At 36.1% G+C, this 21200-nt stretch overlaps 4 protein-coding genes across 6 annotated transcripts; 2 read left to right on the forward strand and 2 right to left on the reverse strand.

Annotated features, from left to right (window-relative positions):
* The first annotated feature begins 7288 nt into the window (after positions 1–7288).
* Positions 7289–9558, forward strand: LOC131784113 (uncharacterized). Its single transcript, XM_059100903.2, has 3 exons — positions 7289–7462; positions 8110–8274; positions 9066–9558. The coding sequence occupies exons 1-3, from the start codon at positions 7438–7440 to the stop codon at positions 9221–9223; spliced, it is 348 nt and encodes a 115-aa protein (XP_058956886.2). The 5' UTR covers positions 7289–7437; the 3' UTR covers positions 9224–9558.
* On the reverse strand, positions 9536–15645 carry LOC131784112 (PACRG-like protein). The gene is made up of 7 exons (XM_059100901.2): positions 15394–15645; positions 15111–15175; positions 13446–13536; positions 12625–12759; positions 11943–12050; positions 11022–11102; positions 9536–10798 (listed from the first exon to the last, which is right to left on the reverse strand). Exons 1-7 carry the CDS (start codon positions 15637–15639, stop codon positions 10742–10744), a joined length of 783 nt encoding a protein of 260 aa, XP_058956884.1. The 5' UTR covers positions 15640–15645; the 3' UTR covers positions 9536–10741.
* A 1274-nt stretch (positions 15646–16919) lies between these two features.
* LOC131784103 (uncharacterized) lies at positions 16920–18003 on the forward strand. Its single transcript, XM_059100891.2, has one exon. The coding sequence runs from the start codon at positions 16983–16985 to the stop codon at positions 17814–17816; it is 834 nt and encodes a 277-aa protein (XP_058956874.1). The 5' UTR covers positions 16920–16982; the 3' UTR covers positions 17817–18003.
* Positions 18004–18288: 285 nt separating this feature from the next.
* Positions 18289–21184, reverse strand: LOC131784100 (uncharacterized). 3 transcript variants are annotated; one of them, XM_059100884.2, is made up of 3 exons: positions 21047–21184; positions 19149–20131; positions 18289–18800 (listed from the first exon to the last, which is right to left on the reverse strand). In XM_059100884.2, exon 2 carries the CDS (start codon positions 20106–20108, stop codon positions 19197–19199), a length of 912 nt encoding a protein of 303 aa, XP_058956867.2. In that variant the 5' UTR covers positions 20109–20131; positions 21047–21184; the 3' UTR covers positions 18289–18800; positions 19149–19196. The 3 variants fall into 3 exon arrangements, with proteins under 3 accessions (XP_058956867.2, XP_058956868.2, XP_066017907.1); XM_059100885.2 differs by having other exon boundaries at positions 18289–20131; XM_066161810.1 differs by having other exon boundaries at positions 18289–20118; positions 21047–21181.
* Positions 21185–21200: the final 16 nt, after the last annotated feature.

A 21200-nucleotide genomic window follows, 5' to 3' on the forward strand; every position in this document is an offset into this window, starting at 1 on the left:
TAGTCGAGTCAAAATTCGATTTGAACACAAACTTTTAGACTGTTTTGATTTTTTTCGAGTGATAGAGAAATTGGCGTTTACCCTTCAATTTTTTTTTGGTTGGAAGTTTAAGGGAACTCTTGTTAAAATTTTTGCCAAAAAAGTTGTAAGGGGAAACTCTGTGTAAATTGGTCCAAATTTTCCCGCCAAAAGTCTTAGTATATAGACGAAAAGTTTTTTCTGACACCCCTTTAATGTAGAATTAAAAATTACTTAGTTAATTAACTTATAATAAAAGAAAATGTAAAACAAATAGAATGCTATGTTGAATATAAAACGTTTGTGGTGCATTGAAAGACAATAAAAAAATTGAGACAGCTTGAACACTTTGTTTTATTGACTCGTTTATTAAATGTAGATATTAATTAAACAAGACAAGCAAAGAAATAAACATTATGTTTATTGGCAATTTGATAAAAATATAACTTGATTTTTTTTTAAAAAATCCGGCGCATGCGTATTTTAGAGCACCGTATTTTTTCTAAGTCTTTTGGCGGGAAAATTCGCCATATTTGAACAGATGTTACTTACAGAATAAAAAAAAGTTTTTTGGCGGAAAATTTGAAATTTTTAAACAGCCCTCAGCAAGAATTGAGCCAACAAAAATCACGAAATAACAACTTCCTAGTCCTAAATTTGGGCTATTTAATGTGTCGTGTCTGACTTGACATATTGTTGAAAAAATTTGCAACAGATCTGTTCTGTACCTTTGGATAAACAATTTCTTTAACTTGGATTTGTCTTTCTTGTTTGACTCGTGCTTGAATCATCAGGGATATTCATCGGTCAGTCTGCAAAAAAATGAAAATAAACCATAAATCAACACATGCAATGCATTTTAAAATTTGGTTTCCGGCAGAAATAATTACTTGGTAATGATAGACGGGTATAAATCGGTATTCAAATCTTTAAGTAATGAGTGAATATACATATGTAACGTAACCTGGATTTAACGATAAATTCACTACTATCTCTATTGAACAGTAATATTCTAGTAAACTCAAGAACTTTTTTCGTTGCTGTTACCATCAAAATCATGATAAATTCACTACTTTCTCTATGGAACATTAATATTCTAGTAAACTCAAGAACTTTTTTCGTTGCTGTTATCATCAAAATAACTAGACATTTTGAAATAAAGCTTTTCGTCTACTTGTTTTCAGGGATTTAACTATTTCATTTTAAAGCGACAGTTGATGATTGCATTCAAGCAACAACAAGCAAATAATCTAAATAATTTCTAAACAATATTCAACAAACATTTCAACAGAAATTCCTCTGAGTTCACGGCGGAATTCACATGTAATAATTGCATAATTTGAGTTTCTGCTTTTTTAAATTATACAATCATTCTTGGAGTTCCTGATAAGTTGAGATACTGCGCTCCTGTATACATTCTCGACACCGGAAAGAGTCCAGAGTATTACAGAATTAGAATATTTACAAGCCTCTATTTGCACCGAATAGAAATAGACGCACGTATATCCTAGTGCGTTCAATTCGTAGAAATGTGTTGAAATTCGTGGAAACTTGAATAACAATAAGGAATAACAATGTTTAAGCAGTGTAGTTTTGAAGAAAAGCTACAAATTACTCCTTTTGACATCAGTCTCTGATAAATAGCTTTGGTTAAAGTATCAGAAATCAAAAAATCTATTTCCATACCACTTTTACTTTTTATCCAAGTATTGTAAGCATAATTATGCCTCTATTTCATTGATAACTTAGTCACCGTAAGATGTGTATTCAGTATAAATTCTGTATATATTCAACAAACATTTCAACAGAAATTTTAAACCAATTTACACTAAAATAAAATCTTTAACCTCAATGAGTAAATGGTTTTATCCATTCCTTATCTAAAAGACGTTCATGCTCCTTAATAAACTTTGAAAAAAAAAGAAGAGAAACTTGTCTGCAATTTAAGTCTGAACTCTTCGAATAAATTGAGGAATATCAATTTTTGGAGCATACTGTTTCAATTTGGTTTTAGCCTTTAGAGCTCAATCATTTCAACAAACGAACTCTTATATTTCAATTTAATTACGTTAAAAATAGCTCTATATCTGCTGATAATATACTGTACATGCAACTGGAGGAATGAATATCAATTTTTGAGCAAATTGTTTCGATCACCGTCCGTCTCAAAGTCACAGATTTTTAAAAATTAGGCTCTGGTTTTTTTACTGAATCACGGCAAATACAAAAAAACAATTATTTGATGATAAAGCCTAAGAGCAATTTGAGAAACAAGTATGAATTTATGGAAGGATATTATTTCGATTTAGTTTTAGCCATAAGAGATCAAACATCTCTTTAATAACGAGGCTCTGAGATATTTATCAAGATCATGTCAAAAAAAGATGTAGATCAGTTGATAATAATCTCCAGGAGAACACAAGAGACAAATACTAATTTCATAGGAAGTACGCTGTTATAATTTGGTTTTAGCCTCAAGTGCTTAATGCTTTTACTCGAAGATTTTTATCGAATCACGTCAACCAATTTATTCTCTGTTCTTTGTACAAAAAAAGAAAAAGAAGACAGTTTGCCCCGCAAATAGCTGGAAAGCTAATCGTGACGGCGTAAGACAACTACATGAATAACACAAATTTTCTAATGTCTAAAGACAAGGAGTCACTGACTCCTAAATGATAACACAGAAAAAGAAAGGCAGACATTTAAACCCTTAGCAAGTGTATCTATGTACCTACTCTTTTAATAATCACGGGGATTTGAATATGGTTATCCTCTTTTTCTAAGATATCAAATAGCAATTTGCAGATAACTTTTTTGAAAGCTTTCTTTGGAAGATCCGTTAAAAAACTTGTTATCATATTCCACAGCTTTACTCCGAGCCGAGACAAAGAATTGTTTTGTTTTTTTAGTCTCGAACTTTTAACATGGAACTTTCCAGACGTAGAAGATCGTGTATTGTATGAGTGAATATTATACGTTTTCTGAAAGAGATTTAACATGTTTGCTGGGGCTTTATCATTATTAATATCGTGCATTAAGGTTGATACGGACTCATAATAAAGAAAAGTTATTGGAAGCACGTTAGTTTCGAGAAATAAAGGAATTGCATGGTCATGCCAGGCTGCGAGGTACAGCAAACGAAGAGCTCTTTTCTGAAGAATTAGAATTTTGTTAAGATAAGTCTTACATACCTAACCCCAGGCTGCAAGACCATAAGTTAAGTAAAGGGGAAGTAATTAGTGACTTATAGATATTCGGTAGTATTGGTCGAGGTACAGACTGGCATAACTTTGCAACCAGCTTAACATTTTTACTAGTTTTTGTAACAATAGAATCGATGTGGTATTTCCAGGAGAGATTCTGATCAACAAGAACGCCCAGGTACTTTACGCAAATTTTAGACTCGAGACGTACATATTTATTATTTTCATTATCAAACATGCAAAGTTTTGATTTGTAAGCAAGTCGCTTTTGGTAAAGATGAAAAATTACAGAATTGGATTTTTTAGTTTTAAGAGGTAGTTTGTTGGCTGTCAACAAATTATAAAGGTTTTGTAGCTCATTGTTGACTATTGTCTAAAGATCTTTCAGATTTTTGTCCGCATACAAAATGTTAGTGTCGTCTGCTAAGAGGTAAAACCTAAATTTATTTGAGCATCTGTGGATGTCATTGACATATAGCAAGAAAAGCAATGGTCCAAGAATTGATCCTTGAGGAACACCACATCCAATGACAGCTTTATCTGATATATGATGGCCCTCTTGCGTTGTTTGCGTGCGATTTTTGAGACATGAGGAGAACCAATCATTAAGTAATCCACGAAAGCCATAGTAATTGAGCTTATCGAGCAAAATGTCGTGATCGATGGTGTCGAAGGCTCTTTTAAGATCAATGAATACTCCACAAGATAGCAATCGTTGTTTCATGTTTGTCTGTATATCACTGAAAATGTCCAGTATTGCGTGTTGGCTTGAATGCCCCTTACGAAAGCCGTATGGTGAGGAATACAAAAGTTCGTGTTTCTTTATGTAGCTCGTCAATCTGTTGATTGTCGCGAATGCTCTATTAAAATTTGAAAGTAAAGAGATAGGTCTGTAGTTGTTTGCATCATTATCATCTTCATTCTTAGATACTGGCGTAATTTTAGCAATTTTGAGCTTTGATGGATAAGTCCCTAGTCTGATAGATATATTAAGTATCTCTGAAAGAACATGAGCTATGACGGCACTTTTGAAAAAAAATTAGCTTAACCAAATAACACCTTCCGAAAGCACTTTTGTTGAGTCTTTTGATCGTGACCTAGAGCAAATTAGTTGTTTTGAAAGTTGTACAATTGGGAACCTTCGAGTGAAGCCAGACTATATTGCAGCAATCATTTTGATGTCAACAGGAATTAAACTTCGACAAGATAGGCTCAAGTTTTTAGATGAGGTCCAGGGCAGAGACGAAACATGCGTAGGCCAGGCTTACCAAAGAAATACCCCTTCTAAAATTTTTACACTCTGACGGAAAGAAGTTTCAAAAAAATCTTTGAAACTCGCTAGGATTTCCGAGCTCCCTCCAACTTTTACCATCAAATGTTAAAAATTCAAATGCAAGGCTAGTTACCAGACTATGCTAAACCGTTTCTAGGGTACTTTGGTAGTTCAGATCGATGGCCATTGAATGAAATATAGTAATCAGTAATTTCTTTCACAACAGTGTTTCGCAAAGAGAGGCAAAAGTTAATTATGGTCGTATCCATTCATTAAAGGAGTAGTTCTGTAAACAACTGAAAGCCACCTTATTAAGGGACAGATCCGAAAGATCAGACACCGAAAAATACTAGATTACTTCATTGTTTACAGTTCTTTTTTCACCATTGACTAGAATTAGTTTGAATCGCACATATTTGCTAAATCCAGGATAAATAGTTCAACGAATACTAATAGCTCCTAATGTATACCTAACAGTTTGTAATAAAAAAGGCAAAAAGCTGACCTTTTTAGAAGTTGTCCTGTATCTCTTTCCTCCTTTGACTTCCTTTATATCTCAAAGTGCTCTCATTTTCCTCTTCTTGTCCTGGGGAGAGAAAACTAATTTGAATACAAGCACACACTTGTCTTAAGCGAAATACTTTTATGGCAAATAATAAATGGCGATATTCAGGTCGCAAAAGTAGCTCAGAACCACTACGTTTCACAGCGTATGTTCAAAGAATATATAGTGCCCTTTAATGAAAAAAAAAAGGCAAAAGAAAATCTTGTTAATTTAAACATGTAACTCTGCAAAAGCGTTTTAGATAAAAAAAAAAAAAAGGGAACACTTAGCTAACTCTTACTTAACCGTAAATTACCAGGGTTTTAGACTAGCTTCACCAAAAGATAGGGATTCCACGAAAAACGTTTTGGGAATTACTCCTTTTTTCTTTGGCGGGGTCAACGCAAGTGCGCTGAAAATAAACACAATGACAAAACGCTATAAACGTGAAGAACTTATTATACATGTTATGATAAACAAGTACCGAAGGGAAAAGGAAAATAAGGAAATAAGGGACGACTTCTCTAACATTGAAGAACGAATTTCTCTCGTAGCTGTCAAAATCATGTTCAAGAAGAACTGTCATGGCGGCTGCCACCAAGGACCTGTATTACATTGTGTCATGTGCAACATACTCTCCCTTCTTACATTTGACTCATGTAAATTGCTTTTACAAGAGCAACAACGGAACCCACAAACACTGTATTTCTATCCAAAATATATCTTAACGAAGGTTATTTACCTGATGAAACGTCATTACAAAGCCATGAATCGTCAACGTCGAATGTTAACCACTCGATTCAACAGAAGAAACACCCACCGACCTTGACGGAACTGACAAAATCCAAGGTACTAAGGCCAAAATTAAATAGTGTGTTTCTTGAATCCATAGAAGCTGGAAAAGACGCAGATATTTCTTGTACTTCGTATGCTCTTTCCACGTGCAAGAATAAGCGTAACTATGAATACTAATTTTAAAAATTATTTGTAATTCAAATTAGTTTTATGACTTTAAAAGGCGGATTTAAATGATGGACACTGAGCTCTTCGGCCTATTAAGTTCCACTTAAAAGCGAATTGGGTTTTCAAGCTGAAGGTTGATTATGAACTTGGTGAAATGCAACTGGGAGTTGCAAGCTTCTTTTTAATTTTAGAGGCATCAACTTGAACTTAGATGAATTAAACTTAAAGACATTTCGCTTTAAGATTATTTTTCAGTCATTTACTAGAACTCCCTAACTCTAGATCTGTTTTCTTTTATTCACTGGAAGGAGCCGTTGTATTTTGTCACTTTCCAACTTGCTGAAGGCACTGACATTCTTTTATAGTATCATCAGGATTCTGTAGTTGTTTAAAAGAACACTTGGAAAAAAGCTGCTCCACTCATCCTTTCCTCACTTAGTTCCCATGGCCCTGTCCGTGTTCGATAGCCGAAAGAAAGAGAGAGAGACTCCAGTAGGCTCTCTCCTCGACGATATTTAAACGGAATGTTAGAAACCAAGCAGAGACGGAAAAAGTTAAATCAGGAGTTTGTTCATAAGTGAATTCAAATGGTATAAATTAGTAATGAGGACTTCTAAGGGAATTTTTCAATCGTTCTCCATGGTTACTTTACATTGTTCATAAAAATGCTTGGAGTAAAGGAACGCACACATGGCTAATAAAGCTAAAAAAAAACCCAAAAAAACAAACAAACAAAATAAATCATCACACATCACATTTTTTTGTTTCCAGGACAAAAATTGCGTTTTTGACAAGAGACCCCTGACGTCGGTGGAGTGTTCTCTATTTCTACTGCAGTTACTGTCTGCATTTTAACTCTTTAATATTGCGTGGTTTTTTAAAAGTTTTAACCCACTTTAACCGACGTGCGTTCGAAAAGCTGGTGCCACTAGTATTTCTTAAAAACCAGTATGACAAATGTGGCTGAACGTTAGGCTTTTATAGGACTATTTCGTCACTATACCAAAACTAGAAATAAATTTATTAGAAGTGATAACAAATGAAACTATGCAGAACTTCAGAGAGAACACTTCTACCCATCCGTCACATCAGATATAAATAGAAGTGACTTCGTTGAGAAATGATCAAAATTTTGGCTTTCACTTTCTCCAATAGGAAACGTACGAGTAACTATGACGACAAGGTAAAGCCCCAGAGCTTTCTTGGCCCTTGCAGCACTCTATTCCAATCCCCCGAATCAATTTGATTGACCGCGCAGCCAGGATCTAGTCCTGGAACGGTTTAACATTTTAACCTTCCTGCAGGAGAGGAAGTTCTTGCGATCGTAATTAAAGATACCATCGTAAATCAACGATTTCACCTCTGCATTTTCCTAATTTGGCGACGCAGACTAGGAGAAGAAATTCGAAGAAATAACCACTTGTAAAGATTGAAAGATGACAATTCAGTTCTTCATTAGTGGTATGTATTTTTGTGGTCGAAGCATGTAAACAAAACAAGTTCAACTCTAATTTGTGTTTCACATCTCTGGAAAACATGGTTTGATCTTTTTTAATTTTATTATATTAATCATAGCAAAAAACATGTCGGCATTATGGTGCATTGTGATTCGAAGCCTCTAAACCTACTATCTTTTTAAGTTCACGGTTTGACTAATTATTTTAAGCAGCATAATCGCTGACGTCGAAGAAAGCGAAGAGGAAATTGAAAGTGAGAGCCTTATCTTCATGTTATTTACCTGTGTAGGTGATCTTTTCTCCAATAGAGAAATACATCATTCGCGTTCTGTCGCATTACAAACTTAGATGCTAACTTCAGAGCGTGTTAATTTCGTCACGCAACACGGAAGTTGTCCCATTGTGAGTAACGCAAACAACTAGGGAGTACCGTCGTTTAGGTATATATGCGTCAATGCGATTTCCTTCTCATATGTCTGGGATTTGCATGCCTGCCTGAGCGATCGTGTAAGGATAGGGTGACAGTGTACATGCTATATATCAATCCCAAAGCCTTCACCACCACTCCCCCCTCCCTCCCTCCTTACCTTCCTTGGTTCTTGAAGGAATGCTCTCTGCTCTTGATTGACTTGCTGTCTTGATGTTTTACAGGTAAATGGAAAGGTTACTTTGTAGACAACAGGTATTCTGCTGGAGGGCCAGCCAACAACAAGTGGTACATGGACATCAACATGGCTTTTGAGAATAACCACCAATTCACTGCAACTGGGAGTGATGAGGTTGGTGACTTCAATTTGGAGGATGGAAAAATAACAGGTAGGTAGAAGAATTATTTCAGTCAGTTTGATCTAGAATAATTAAAATACATAGCTCAAAATCTTTCTTTACTGATCTTAAATAAAGATATCAGGTCTCCTTACCTACCCATGATCCTGTATTGTGTGTGACTGTAATCTTGTGCAAGGTATTGTAATAACCCCCAATCCTCACCCTTGCCCGACCATATCTCACAGAAGGAAACTCAAGTCAAAAGTTATGTATTAACATGGACTCTTGTGTGGAATTCTGCACTGTTTCATAAGGTAATCTCCATGGTATTTTTGTGCACAAATTAAACTACAATATGAAATAAAGAGACTCAGCTTCAAAGGAATTCATGGAAAAGGGTTGTGGTGTTTGAAAACTGAATCATCCCTTACAATGTACATAGTGACTTGAAAACTTATTTTGATATTGCAAAATTCAGCAGCAGAAAACAGATATAACAAGGTAAAGATTGGAACTGTGGTGTACAACCCAAAACTAATTAAAATTCTTTCTTTTAACATTGAAGTTTGAAATATGGAAATTGAAAATTTTCCATAGTCAAGAGCAGTAACTTTTAAGTTCTTTCCCCTTCCCCCCTGCCCACTCATCAATTCTCAGAGGAAAGAGTCAATGATAACAGTACCATGTGACTTCCTTTCAATTCCAGTCAGAGGTGAACTTTTCATTATTGTTATCTGGAATAAGTTTACCTGAAAATGTCACTGGAACTAGCGGTAATTGTCTATTACTGTGGTTACTGGTGAGGTTTTAAAAAAGGCTTCTCTAAATTTTACTTTCAGATGGCAAAGTAACATTCCGCAAGGCATACAATAGTCACAATGTGTATTATGAAGGTGAGATAAAAGGAACAAAGTTGGAAGGTCAGTGGTGGCTTGAGGATGCCCCTTCTATCAAGGGTGATTGGGCAATGTGGCCTGCTACAAGTGCAGATATCTGAGTCTCAGAAAGGATTCAAAACTCAAAGAATGCTTGTTATGTGTCTAAACACACCAGTTGAAGAGAAAGCATCTGTAAACGTTTGTATCCAGTGAAACATGAGTTTATGTGTCATAAGGATAAGAATGGCTTAAGAAAAATGGTGCAGATTTTAGTTTTTTTTCTGTCAAAAAACTTAAGGTGGGTCACAGTTGTCGAAAACCATGCCACCCTCTGGAGATTAAAGACCATGTTGTCACTATACTTAGATAGTAATTATAAGGCTGTTTGGATTTTCCACACAGAGCTGTACCAACTTAAAAGAAACAACAACTGAAAATAAAAAGTGTGATAGTATTTTATTGCTTTTCCCTGCCAAGCCGAATCTTTTAAACTCATGTAATACTTCCACCAATTTAACACACCTATCAAGCACTCATATCCACTTTTATACACACATTTATAAAGTGGTTAAACTATGGTATTTACAATGATAGAAATCAAAAGAAATCTTTGAGCAACTACACTATGTTTTTCTTAAGTAGCCATTTGCCTATGCGAAAAAAAAACTTTGTGATGATTTTTGTAAATCCTATGCACTCTGACTAACTATTGATATTACATTAAAATTAGTAAAACATATTAACTTAATTAAGAAAAAAAAGTTAGTTTTTGAAACAGACATCATATGTAATTTCCTTCAGTTGGTGACCACAAGAGCACATAGAACATTTGTAAGCATTCTTTTATGCATAAACCTTGTTTACAACCTATGAGCAAAACCTTAAGTCCAGGGTCCTTTAACATTATAACTTCTTTTCCAAAAAATGTAAAATTATAATTGTAATAATTTTGAAAAAATATCATGTTTCAGTCATTGTTGATAAAAAAATATTTTACTCTGCCAGGCATGACTTGACCAATCATGAAAAAGTTAATCTGCTGCATGCACCAGGGCTGTTGTTTCATTTTTAACTTCTAACTTCCCTGAGGTGATTAACATACATATATTTCCTCTCCTCTCTATAATTTTTCAATACATTATCCAACCAACATTGATAAGAACTGACAAACTTGTGAAACTTGTGTCTCAACCTAACACCGAACTCTTGGAACTAATTTGAAAAGTCATGTTATGTAGCAAGATGGGAAATTATGATGAAGTAATGAGTTCATAACATGAAAATTTGCTAAAAGTGACCCTATGGATCCAGGGTCACAGTTCAGGGCACAACAGGCATCAGATTGAGAACACATTTAATAAATATTACATTCAATTATTTACAACTGCTTAAGGTAAAGGTTAATGACAAAGGCTGATAATTCACCAGTTGCTGTCACAGACAACCCCAGTTTCAATCTTGATAATCAAAATCATTATTTAACCACTCAAAAGTAATAAATAAAAGCAAGACCTAGTTCTGTGAAGCAGGGACATACAACATTCTGTGGTTACAAAAATATCAATACATATTATTTTGTTATCTGTAATCTATTCAATAACATCATTTTTAATTATCAATGCTTTGTCAATCCAGTGCTATAGACAAACCGACTGATATGTTGGTATCTTTGACTTGATGATTGGAACACTTTCCTACAGAGAAAATACAACAATTAATAGACAGTAGGTCTTAACTTTCTGAATTACAGTAGCAGAGAAAATCTTACCTTGTCAGCCAGAAAAATTGAAGACAAAAAAAACCTCATCACAGAGGAGACAATAAACTTTGTTTTTCATCACAAAATCTAAAAGGTGTTCATTTCATTAGGGCTTGATGATAAATGGCAAAAAAATAAAACACATTACTGCTACATACCTTTCCCAAGTTCTGTTCAAGTCTCTGCAGTGCATGCAGGATTATTTCTTTTTGAGTTTTGTCCATAAAACGTTTTGACACCTGAAACAATAATTTAAAACATCAGCAATAGCATTAGCATTAAATTTATAGACCTCCTCAGCTGTTGTTTTGTTTTCTCAATGAGGGTCTTGTAATAATGCTCTAGAGAACTGTTTCTTTCAAACTTTTTCCTTTTCAAACGCATATGTACTTGTACTTGTACTTGTGCAAAGCAGCAAAAAAAATAAATAAAATAAACACTCTGTGAAGTAGACTTAAATAAAAATCAAATCTAGTAGGCTTAGGGTAGGTAGGCTTTTCAAGTTAAAGCTTCTGTATGTGTTACATTGTCTAAGAAACAATGAGGTACAGAAAAGGTGAGGAAACCTGGTAACTATTTCACAGTTTAACCCTTTAACACCTAAGGGTGACCAGCATCTAATTTCTCCTAACAATATCACCCCTACCCTGGTAAATCACACATAAAGGTCATAAGGAAAAAGGAAATGATCAACAATGATAGAAGTTCTAGATTGTTGAACAAATTCTCCTTGTCAACACCTTAGGAAATGTATTGAGAACAGTATGGAGAAAAGGAGAATATGTTTACTGTTGTTTAAGTGTAAAGGATTAATGCTCAAGCAGAGTTGATCCATAGCACTCAGATGATAGCCAATAGTAGGATAAAAAAAGAGTAGTAGTCTGGACTTACATGTACAGAGTGGGGGTCAGAGAATTGAAAGTAAACTTGCAACGACCAACCCCCCTCCCCTTCCAGACCCCTCAAAAGGCAAGTGATAGAAATACCCTCTCTGGAACACAACACACACCCTACCCCTAAGAACTGTGAGTGGTTGGTTTGGGGTAGAATAGAAATAGAATATTACAGTAGTTGTGTACCTGTGGCAAAAGAGCCTTCAAATGAGGGTTGAGGGCAGAACCAACAACTGAACTGAGCTGCACCAGAGCTTCCAAAGAACTGTGAAAAACTTGCGTGTCACTTGAAGCCTAGATAGAAAAAACAAAAGTCAAGTCATTTGTTTTGATATTTACATGTATTGCTAGAGGCAAGGACTTGACTTTTACCAGAATTAAGATAACTATCATAAATTAGGAAGATTTCAATCATGTGTAAATTTATTAGAACAAAAGAAACTGATTTCATCTGAAGAGAGTTTAAATCCAACAGGACTGACCTGGACAAAAACATGACCATTATTCTTTTGTTTTGGTAGCCAACATGGCTATCATAATGTTTATGACATCATGTGAAAATGATCAAGTACAATGTAGCTAATTACAGGTTTTCACTTCACATTCAAGTTGCACTGTAAAAATTAAACAAGGTAGCCTGTTGGGTGCATGATATAATCATGTTCAGAGTTTTCAATGTTTAAAGGCCAATGTAGCCTTCATCATTGATATTTTTGACTCATCCTTTTTAATTTTCATCTTTTTTCAAATAAGAAAATTATTCTAGAAGATGACAATTAATGGTTAAACATGAGCAACCTTCTCAGCTTTCTCTATCAAAGAGTGCACAAGCGACTATTAATCTTGAAGAGTTCTCAAATAAACTTACCAGTGCAGCTCTAAGAGGTACAATTAGTTTTGGTAGAATTGGTAATGTTCGAGATGTAGCATCATCAATTTCAAGCATTTCTCTGAATCCTTCACGTGCAACAAATGTATAAGGATGTTTGGTCTCTCTGAGACCCTACAAAAACAAAAGTTTTAGCCTGGTTAACACATAAGATCACTACCTATTGACATCAACCATCACCTAAGTCCACTAAAAGAAATACTGAGATACAAGTATAATTTGTGTCCCATTCAGTCACCAGCAAAACATGTTTAATCAAACCAGGTTCAACTGAATGAAAGGAAGACTGATAGTTGCATTTTACAAAGGGTTTAATGAATCACTAGATCACATGTACACTGCACAACCTGTTATTACAAAGAAAACCTTGCATTGTATCTTTAGGCTTTGACATTAATTGTAAGAGTACACATCTAAAAAAAATATTCTGTTTTTCAAAGAAAACCTTGCATTGTATCTTTAGGCTTTGACATTAATTGTAAGAGTACACATCTAAAAAAAATATTCTGTTTTTCAAAGAAAACCTTGCATTGTATCTTTAGGCTTTGACATTAATTGTAAGAGTACACATCTAAAAAAAATATTCTGTTTTTCAAAGAAAACCTTGCATTGTATCTTTAGGCTTTGACATTAATTGTAAGAGTACACATCTAAAAAAAATATTCTGTAGCATACTGGTGTGAAACAATTCATATTTATCTAACACTAAGTAATCTAAAACTAAAATTTTCTGATCTCTCTCCTGTAACTTCCTCGCAAGTCTTTTGAGCCTAAAGTTGTACAATATTGCTGTCACTCACCTCTGCTAATGTAATTAACACAGGATCAAATGGCAGGTTATCAGGAGAAGTACTCCACTGAAGTTTGTGTTTCACAGAGCCATGAACCAACCTTTGAAAATAATAATTGTGAGCAAGACAACTCAAGATCACAACAGCTTGTTGTGTTGGCCCAAACATTACACACTCACTAAGAAAATTGTTTGATTACATTGTACCCATCCCACCTTAAGTTAATAAACTCCATAGTTGTGGTCTCTTTTGTAGCACCTTAATGAAGTTTAACTGAGTAAGAAAAAATATCACGGTCTTGTCTACAAGTACAGAGATAGAAAAGAGAAAGCCATAAAAAAGTTGCGATTCATTTGCACACAATGCTAACACTGATGACTTTCCATCTCCTCTGCCTAGCCTTACATGCACATACAGCCACTTACTCCTACATCTACAGGTTTGTTTAAGAGTACTTCAAGCAGGTTAGCTTCAGTATTTACTGCTCAGGGTTTTCTGTCTGGTTAAATTATTAATCCAAGATGCAGCTAAGAGGACATAAGATCAATTCTGATTAAAAATAGACTCTATGTTGCCATGCATTTTTTTCTGTAATAGATACAGTAAAATGCGGTAAGCACAAAAAAAAGTGGCACAGGGGCTGCAGCTGAGTGTGTCACCAATTTCCTTACCACATTATTATGTCTTCTGTGATCTACTGCTGAACAGACCCACAACAAAATGAAATCTATTTGTTTTATATATTAATAAGGAAATAAGATACTGTCGATGATGACATTATTTTTGCATCTAACCTCTGAAAGATCATAAGTAACAACCAAAAAAAAGCAGGCATAATTCAGCTATTTATATAATGCCAAAAGCTAACACTGTATAGTTTTCAGCATTGTCTATCTATTTCAAAATTGATAGAAAACCTTTGGTTTTGTTTGAACATCACACTGCTCAGGATCCAACAAACAATATTAGAAGTTAAATACTTTTAATGCACTAATAATATATATGAAAAATTACGCATTTCCCTTAGGTTGAAAATGAGTGCATTTTTCATGTAACACAAGTGCAAAATTATAGCACAAGTACAAATTATAGCACACACACCCTGTTGAAATTCTATCTGTCTTGCCTTTCTGTGATGCTTTTTCTTGTGAATTACTTATAAATAATAACATGATTTCTCATGAAATTTGGGGGACTTATTAATAAGGATAATAACATGATTACAAGTACAATTTGGTATTAATAAGTACAAGTAAATATTTCAAAGACTACAAATAGCACTGGCCCTTCAAATAATAAGCCCTCTCTCTAATACCAAGCCAAGATAATATGGGTATTTTTAACTTTAAAATGCATGTGATCACAGACTTCAGTTAACTGTCCGACATGTAGATCAGTCTTTCAATCAGACGCTAATGAAAGAGTAAATTACAATTATATGAGTCACAACAGCAAGGCAATGAAAGGATTCTCTTGTTAAGTTTTTATGCTTTTTAAATGAATACATATACGTACAGTGTATGCCGTGAGTGAACAGATTTGCCACAAAGTCTGAATGCGTGTTTAACTAAAGCCTAACTACATGTAGATGTAACCATTTATATTTATGTTTGCAATTATATATTGAAAGGTTGTGCAAGGAAAATTCCTTTAAACGAATTGAACACGACTCACCTGCACGGTACTCCGCCGTTTGTATAACTTGCAGCAAAAGAAGACTTTGGCGTCGTGTCATTAAACTTAAACCAAAGAGATGAATTCAGGTTACATTTGTTTACTGTATTAAGACCTTGGCCTTGAGCTGTCAACATCGTAAAAAAATTAATTATTTATATCGGTTTGAGCTAAACTAAATCCATACCACGATGTAAAAAAATAACTGCAGGATTGAATGAAGGAAGAATCGTTATCTAAGCTTCTTTGTATAAAGAGGTAATTCTAAGGAATATTTCCCTACCGGATCCACAGTCTTTGGATTCAAGACGTCTGAAGGACGATGTCTCGTTGCGGACTTGAAAGCTGGTGTTGGAACCTTTGCCGCGGGGACGAATCGTTTTGAGCTACCATCAGAACTGTTCAGACGCTTCTTGGTATCAGTGCTTCTTGGTGTTGGTGTTTTACTTCCTTGCACAAGCGGAGAAGGAGGTTTCTTTCCACGAGAAACCACTTGGCTGCGGTCGCCATGTAGCGACGCAGAAGCCATTTTGTTTACTCCTATGCAAATTTCCCGAGTGGGGTGGGGAGACAATTTATGCCTTGTGAGGGTAGAGAGAGGAGAATGCTGGTGGTTACCCAAGCTAGGATTAAGCTTCTTTGACCACAGATCTTGAGCACGTTGCCGAGTACGTTTGCGAGCGCGAGACAATTATGTCAATTCAGGTTTCAGGTGTTTATTGCCTCCCAATTCCAATTTGTTGCTGCTGTTTTCTATTCACAAAAGATGAGGCAAGATCGGTGTTTTTGAATATGATATATACACAGTCTAATTTTATTGTCTGTAGCTCCTTTCTTAGTTAATTGGCACGCCAAAATACTTTTAACACTTTAACCCTTTCCTCAACAGCGCTTTCTCTCTCCAAACTTTTTAAAGAATTCCTGAACATAGCCTTCACAAGGCGTTCTAGATCGATTTATTGTGGCTGTCAAGGTTTATTAAATTGCGATGAGTGTACCACGCTGAGGAGAGAAAAGTACCCCAATTTATTTCATCCATTTTGAAACCACTGGTGATTCTTGTAATCTGATTGGCTCTCATTGGTGCGATTTATTCACGAATCGCAACATGTCTTGCTCTAAATCGCATCTTATTTACCCAGCCAATGGGAAAGCTTTACTCAAATACTACAACCAATTACTTGTTTAAGGAAACCAATCAGATTGCAGGACTCTAAAATACAACCTTTGCAACCTTCAACAAACCATGGCTAGCTCACTACTGGATCAACAAAACATTTTGAAGATTTTGCGATTTCAAAATGGAGGTAATAAAATGGTAATTTAACTTCATGTCGTGCAATTTTGGTCCGAAATCATACTTTTGATTTCAAATAAAAAACTTGCTATGCACTCGTTTGAATTTGAAATCACTCATATGATTTCAGACCAAATTGCACTCCACTCAGTTCAACAACCATTATATAACAACTTCTCACTTCATCACAAATATCGTCCATTTCTTATCTAAAGGCATAAGTCACTTAGAAAGAAACCTCGCATCCGCGGTCTATGTTTTTCATCTCTGCCGATTTTGTTCCTCGATCGTAATGTTTCGTTTTGCAAGTATTTTTTTTTTAGTTGTCTCCTGTTTTTCTTTGTCTTTATCATTTATATTTCGGTTCAGGGGTTTTGACCGGAGTTAACTTCAATTATTGAAATCAAGAATTAGGTCCATCGCTCCCAGAAGTTTCCCCATAACCATCGATAAATTATTAAAGCCTAACAGGTATTCAATTTCAAGGTTTACTTTCAAGCGCTTCACTTGTGACTTAGATAAATTAAAAAGAAAAATCCCTGTGTAAAGCAGATGGCTTTTAAATACCACTGCGAATGCCCGGGAGCAAAGACGAGAAAGAAACTCCCACAGATACGGACAAGCATACAGCAGCAACAGAAAATTACAAGGAACGGGAATGTGAAAGTGGAAGAAAATTGCTTAACCCTAAGTGTATCATAATTAGCGCATATTTTGTCTTCCTGTTATGGAGATTTATTAGCTTAGGTCTTTACTCTGTGTACGCAACAGATTGTTTCTTGCGAGCTAAGCTTGCCACGCTGAGATGTGAGAATTTTACTTTGTATTCAAACCCAACGAGGTTCGAAATAGCATGGCAGATGTGTTCGGCCGTGAATAACTTCATTGCTGTTGGGATTTTGTTTAAACTACCGGAGTTTCCTGGTCTGGATGTTGTTTGCGCTCGTCTGATTAAACTGGCCCGGTTTTGGTCTTTTATCTTCCAGCTGGTCGTGGTCATCTCCTATAATCTTATGCTGTTCTTTCACGAACATTTAATGGAAAGTGCCATGATAGAGGTTGGCTTTCTCGTTGATGAAATTACCGTTACGATTGTGGTTTGCTTGTGGAATTTTGTACCTGCGCCAAGCAACAGGTCGCAAGGGCTACCCTGCCTCCAGTTCGCTTATAAATTGACACTTGTTATGCTATTTTTAGAGAATTTTTTTCTGTTCTTGTTGATGTCTTCGCAAGCAGCACTCGACATTACAGGAATCCATCAATTCGAAAGTCGGTCGACAGGATTGCAAGCTCTTGGGATTGTACTCAACGCAACTGAGGCTACATTTTATTTTGCTGTCATGAAGTTCATGTGGAATAAGCTGTTTGAAGGAGAAGCTGTTGATCTGCTAAAGAAGGACACCATTTGAACACGTTTTTATATTCCGTAACGCGAAAGAAATGATATCGAACTTTACGAAAGAGCGGTTGAATATTCATGAGTAATTTAAAACCAGAAGTAAACGCCACCTGACAGTTAAAATCAGGAGTTTACTTCCGAAATGATTGAATACCGGCACTAGGTAGCCTACATTCTGGCTATAAAGACGGCACCTAGTAATCATTTGAGGAACACTAAGGAGAATCTAACTCTACCTCTCCTCGGAACCATCAGCCACAGGTCAAAATATTATTACTTGCGTTCTTTTATTTCGCCAAAATGACAGTCTCTTAATTATGACGCGCATTCGTCAATCTGTCGTCAATCTGTCGATGTCATCAGATACATTTGGCAAAGAGTAGACTAAAGGCAAGACACCGAGAAAAAGACGTCGATCTTATACGAATCGATCTTTGAGTTATAAATGGGGCTTGAAAGTTGGGAGTTTATACACATAGCTCTCCTGTGTTGGACTGAAAAGTCTTTACTGTGTTTAATTTTTTTATTGTAAAATACAATATCTATTTTTGACCAATCAGAGTGCCGGTGGTGTCTCAGTGATTTTATAACCTGGTACAACGGCTATGCTTTAGTTTCATTTCCAAGTTTCAAAAGCAGAGAGAAACATTAACGAAACGTGGCATCTACGGGCATTTTCTAGGTTAACACCTCTTTGAATTATCTCATAAGTCACGATAAGGGCCGGGTAATTAATGCGTCCTGATGCAGATACTAACTTAAGCCTACTTGTATGCTATAACATGCTCTTTAGTTTCTAGCGGGTAAAGGTTGCAAGAAGTCTGTGTATGTGTGTGTGTGTGTGTAATTTTAGATAGTTGTAAAAAGACTTGCAAATATTTTACTTTTCATTTGCTCGAAAGATTCCTCGTTCGCTTTCTATTTCTCCAGCCATGAAAATAGAACACTGCACAGTAGACCGTCCAGGACTGGGAGCGAGAGTAGGTGCACCGGCCTAAAAAGGAGACATGCGCGGAAGTAAGAGTGGAGTGCGCGTGTCAGCTTCCAATATAAATAACTTGCCGGGGAAAGCCTGTCACTGAAAAAGACTGCACACTCTGCTGTCTCGTTAAGCAATATAATGCCAGACATTAGTCCCCCGCTTGGTCAAACAAATTTATGAGTGGTAGTATAGCCTACCTTCTCCTGTCACTTGTCTTTTCAACAAGAAACATTTTGGTTAGCCGTGCGCACCGGCTTAACCTAATCTCACTACACAGTTTTCATGGGAGGAAATGATCGTGAACACTTCTTTACATTACAGAACCACGATAAAATTTTGCTGAATTCAGTCGAAAATCACCTTTCGTGAGCTCTTTCAACACTTCAATGACATCTGCGCGTCAAGGTATCACACAGGAGGGAGACCTCTCCCCTGAGGCATACCATAAGATTTAGGAACCCATTTCGTTTGTGTACTCTTTGGACTGGCCGGAGGACTGTCTGTTTTCATCCCTCGTCGTCTGTCCAAGTCTCTCATAACAGAAGGATCGAGCGATCCCCGGCGATGCTCGGGTTTGAAGCCGGAAGGTGTTAACTTGAGGTTAAGTTTAGCTTTCGTCGGAGGTGAAGATGGCATTCGGGTTATGAAGGTTGAGTCGGAATCTTCCGTGGAGTCTCCGGTTGATTTCGCCCTCGGAAGCTTCGATAAAGCTGGTAGTATGATTTTTCCATTCTTTCTGCCAAGATTTGATAAATCTTCACAAGATCGCGATAGAAGCGCATTTGACGGAAGACTTGCGCTTAGTAGTGATGATTCTGAGCATAGATTCTCGGTAGACTTCGACAAACTTCGGTTGACGAGACTTGGATCAAGAGGCTCGAGAAACGGCATCGATCCCGATCGTGGTCGGTGTTTGAGCATTGCCTTTCGATCTGACTTACGATCGGATAACGATGATGTCGAATGCGGCCTCATACGATGTTCACCGTTTGTTGATAAATGTTTCATGTTCTGTTTTCTTTTCTCTATCTGTATCTTCTCCTGTTTTTCCTGAAGCTGAGCCATCTTCTTAACCATTTCCTTCTGCTTGTTGCTCATTTCAGACATGCTATAATGTTTTTGTCTCTCGAGATCTTTAACCTGCTTAGCGTGCCGTTGACTATGGTATATGTTCGAGGCGTACAAACTTTCAATCGCTGAGCGCGACTGAATAAGAAACGACTCATAAAACGCGTTCTCCGCTGGAGAGCGATCAGTTTCGGTGACATCTTCACTTTCATCAGTGACAGTCACCTTCGGTGTTTGAGGTTCGCTTGACATGTCTTGAACACTGCAAGAAAAATCTGCAATTGAAAATGATTTAGCTCAACAATGTGTAATCACAAATAATTCGCTACATTCCTCTGTCGCTACCGTAACCAACATAAAACGTTCTCAAACGAATACACGTTTCTAAGCTACATGAAAGAAAGCGTTCTTATGCTGCATTTCAATAGAAACCGTCTTACTCTGGAATCCACAAGGGGGCAGTTTCACCAAAAGGTTGAAACTGAAGAGCGAAACGACTTCTTAAGACTTAAGAGACGTGATTTAAAGTAAAACAATTGTGCAAATCAAGTTAATGGTTTCATTCAGAGACAATTAGTTAAATGATTTTCTTTTGTGTTGATGTCTCTGTCTCTCATTAAGTAAGATCGCACCCTTTACCGTTTTCACGCCAGATTTCCATACAGCTTTGTATTTCAAATAATGGGTATTCCAAATCGCTATACAACATAATAAAATATCGTAAATTACTCTTGATTGCTTGAAGCGGGAACCAGAACAAATTTTCGCCGAGTTAAGCACCTAAGAAATATAATCTTTATTATTATACAACCAATTTTTGAGTGAATTAAATTCAAATTTATGTCATTAAAAGTCTGTTATACCTGAAGAATTGCTCTACTTCATGCTTAACTAGATATCGCCGAAGAGATGAACTGGCAACGACAATAATCAATTACAATTAGCTTGACAAAACATGCAAACAAGAGTGGAACGAATTTGGTTTGGTGGACCGATTCTTCCGTTTCTTGATCTGAGCACCTCAGCAAGCCAAACACGCTGTGTAATAAGGTGATCTGCATGATCACTCTAGTAGAGACGAACTTTATGTGGTCCATGCCACGAAACTACCACACTGACTTACATAAGTGGTACTCTAATGAATAAGGAAAATTGATGAATAAGAATTAGACATTACAAACTCCAATCACCTCAGTTTTTCACAGATCGACGCGAGCTGGATTTCTTCGCCGGCTGCGGGATAAACGCTTGGATAGAGACAGAGCTGTTAGTGTTGTTACTCCGCAGTACTAAGAAATACGGTTAATTTACTCACAGTTTGACTTCAGATTGACAACTTTTTGT

This window comes from Pocillopora verrucosa, chromosome 1 (genome assembly GCF_036669915.1).
Source record: "Pocillopora verrucosa isolate sample1 chromosome 1, ASM3666991v2, whole genome shotgun sequence".
NCBI lineage: Eukaryota > Metazoa > Cnidaria > Anthozoa > Scleractinia > Pocilloporidae > Pocillopora > Pocillopora verrucosa.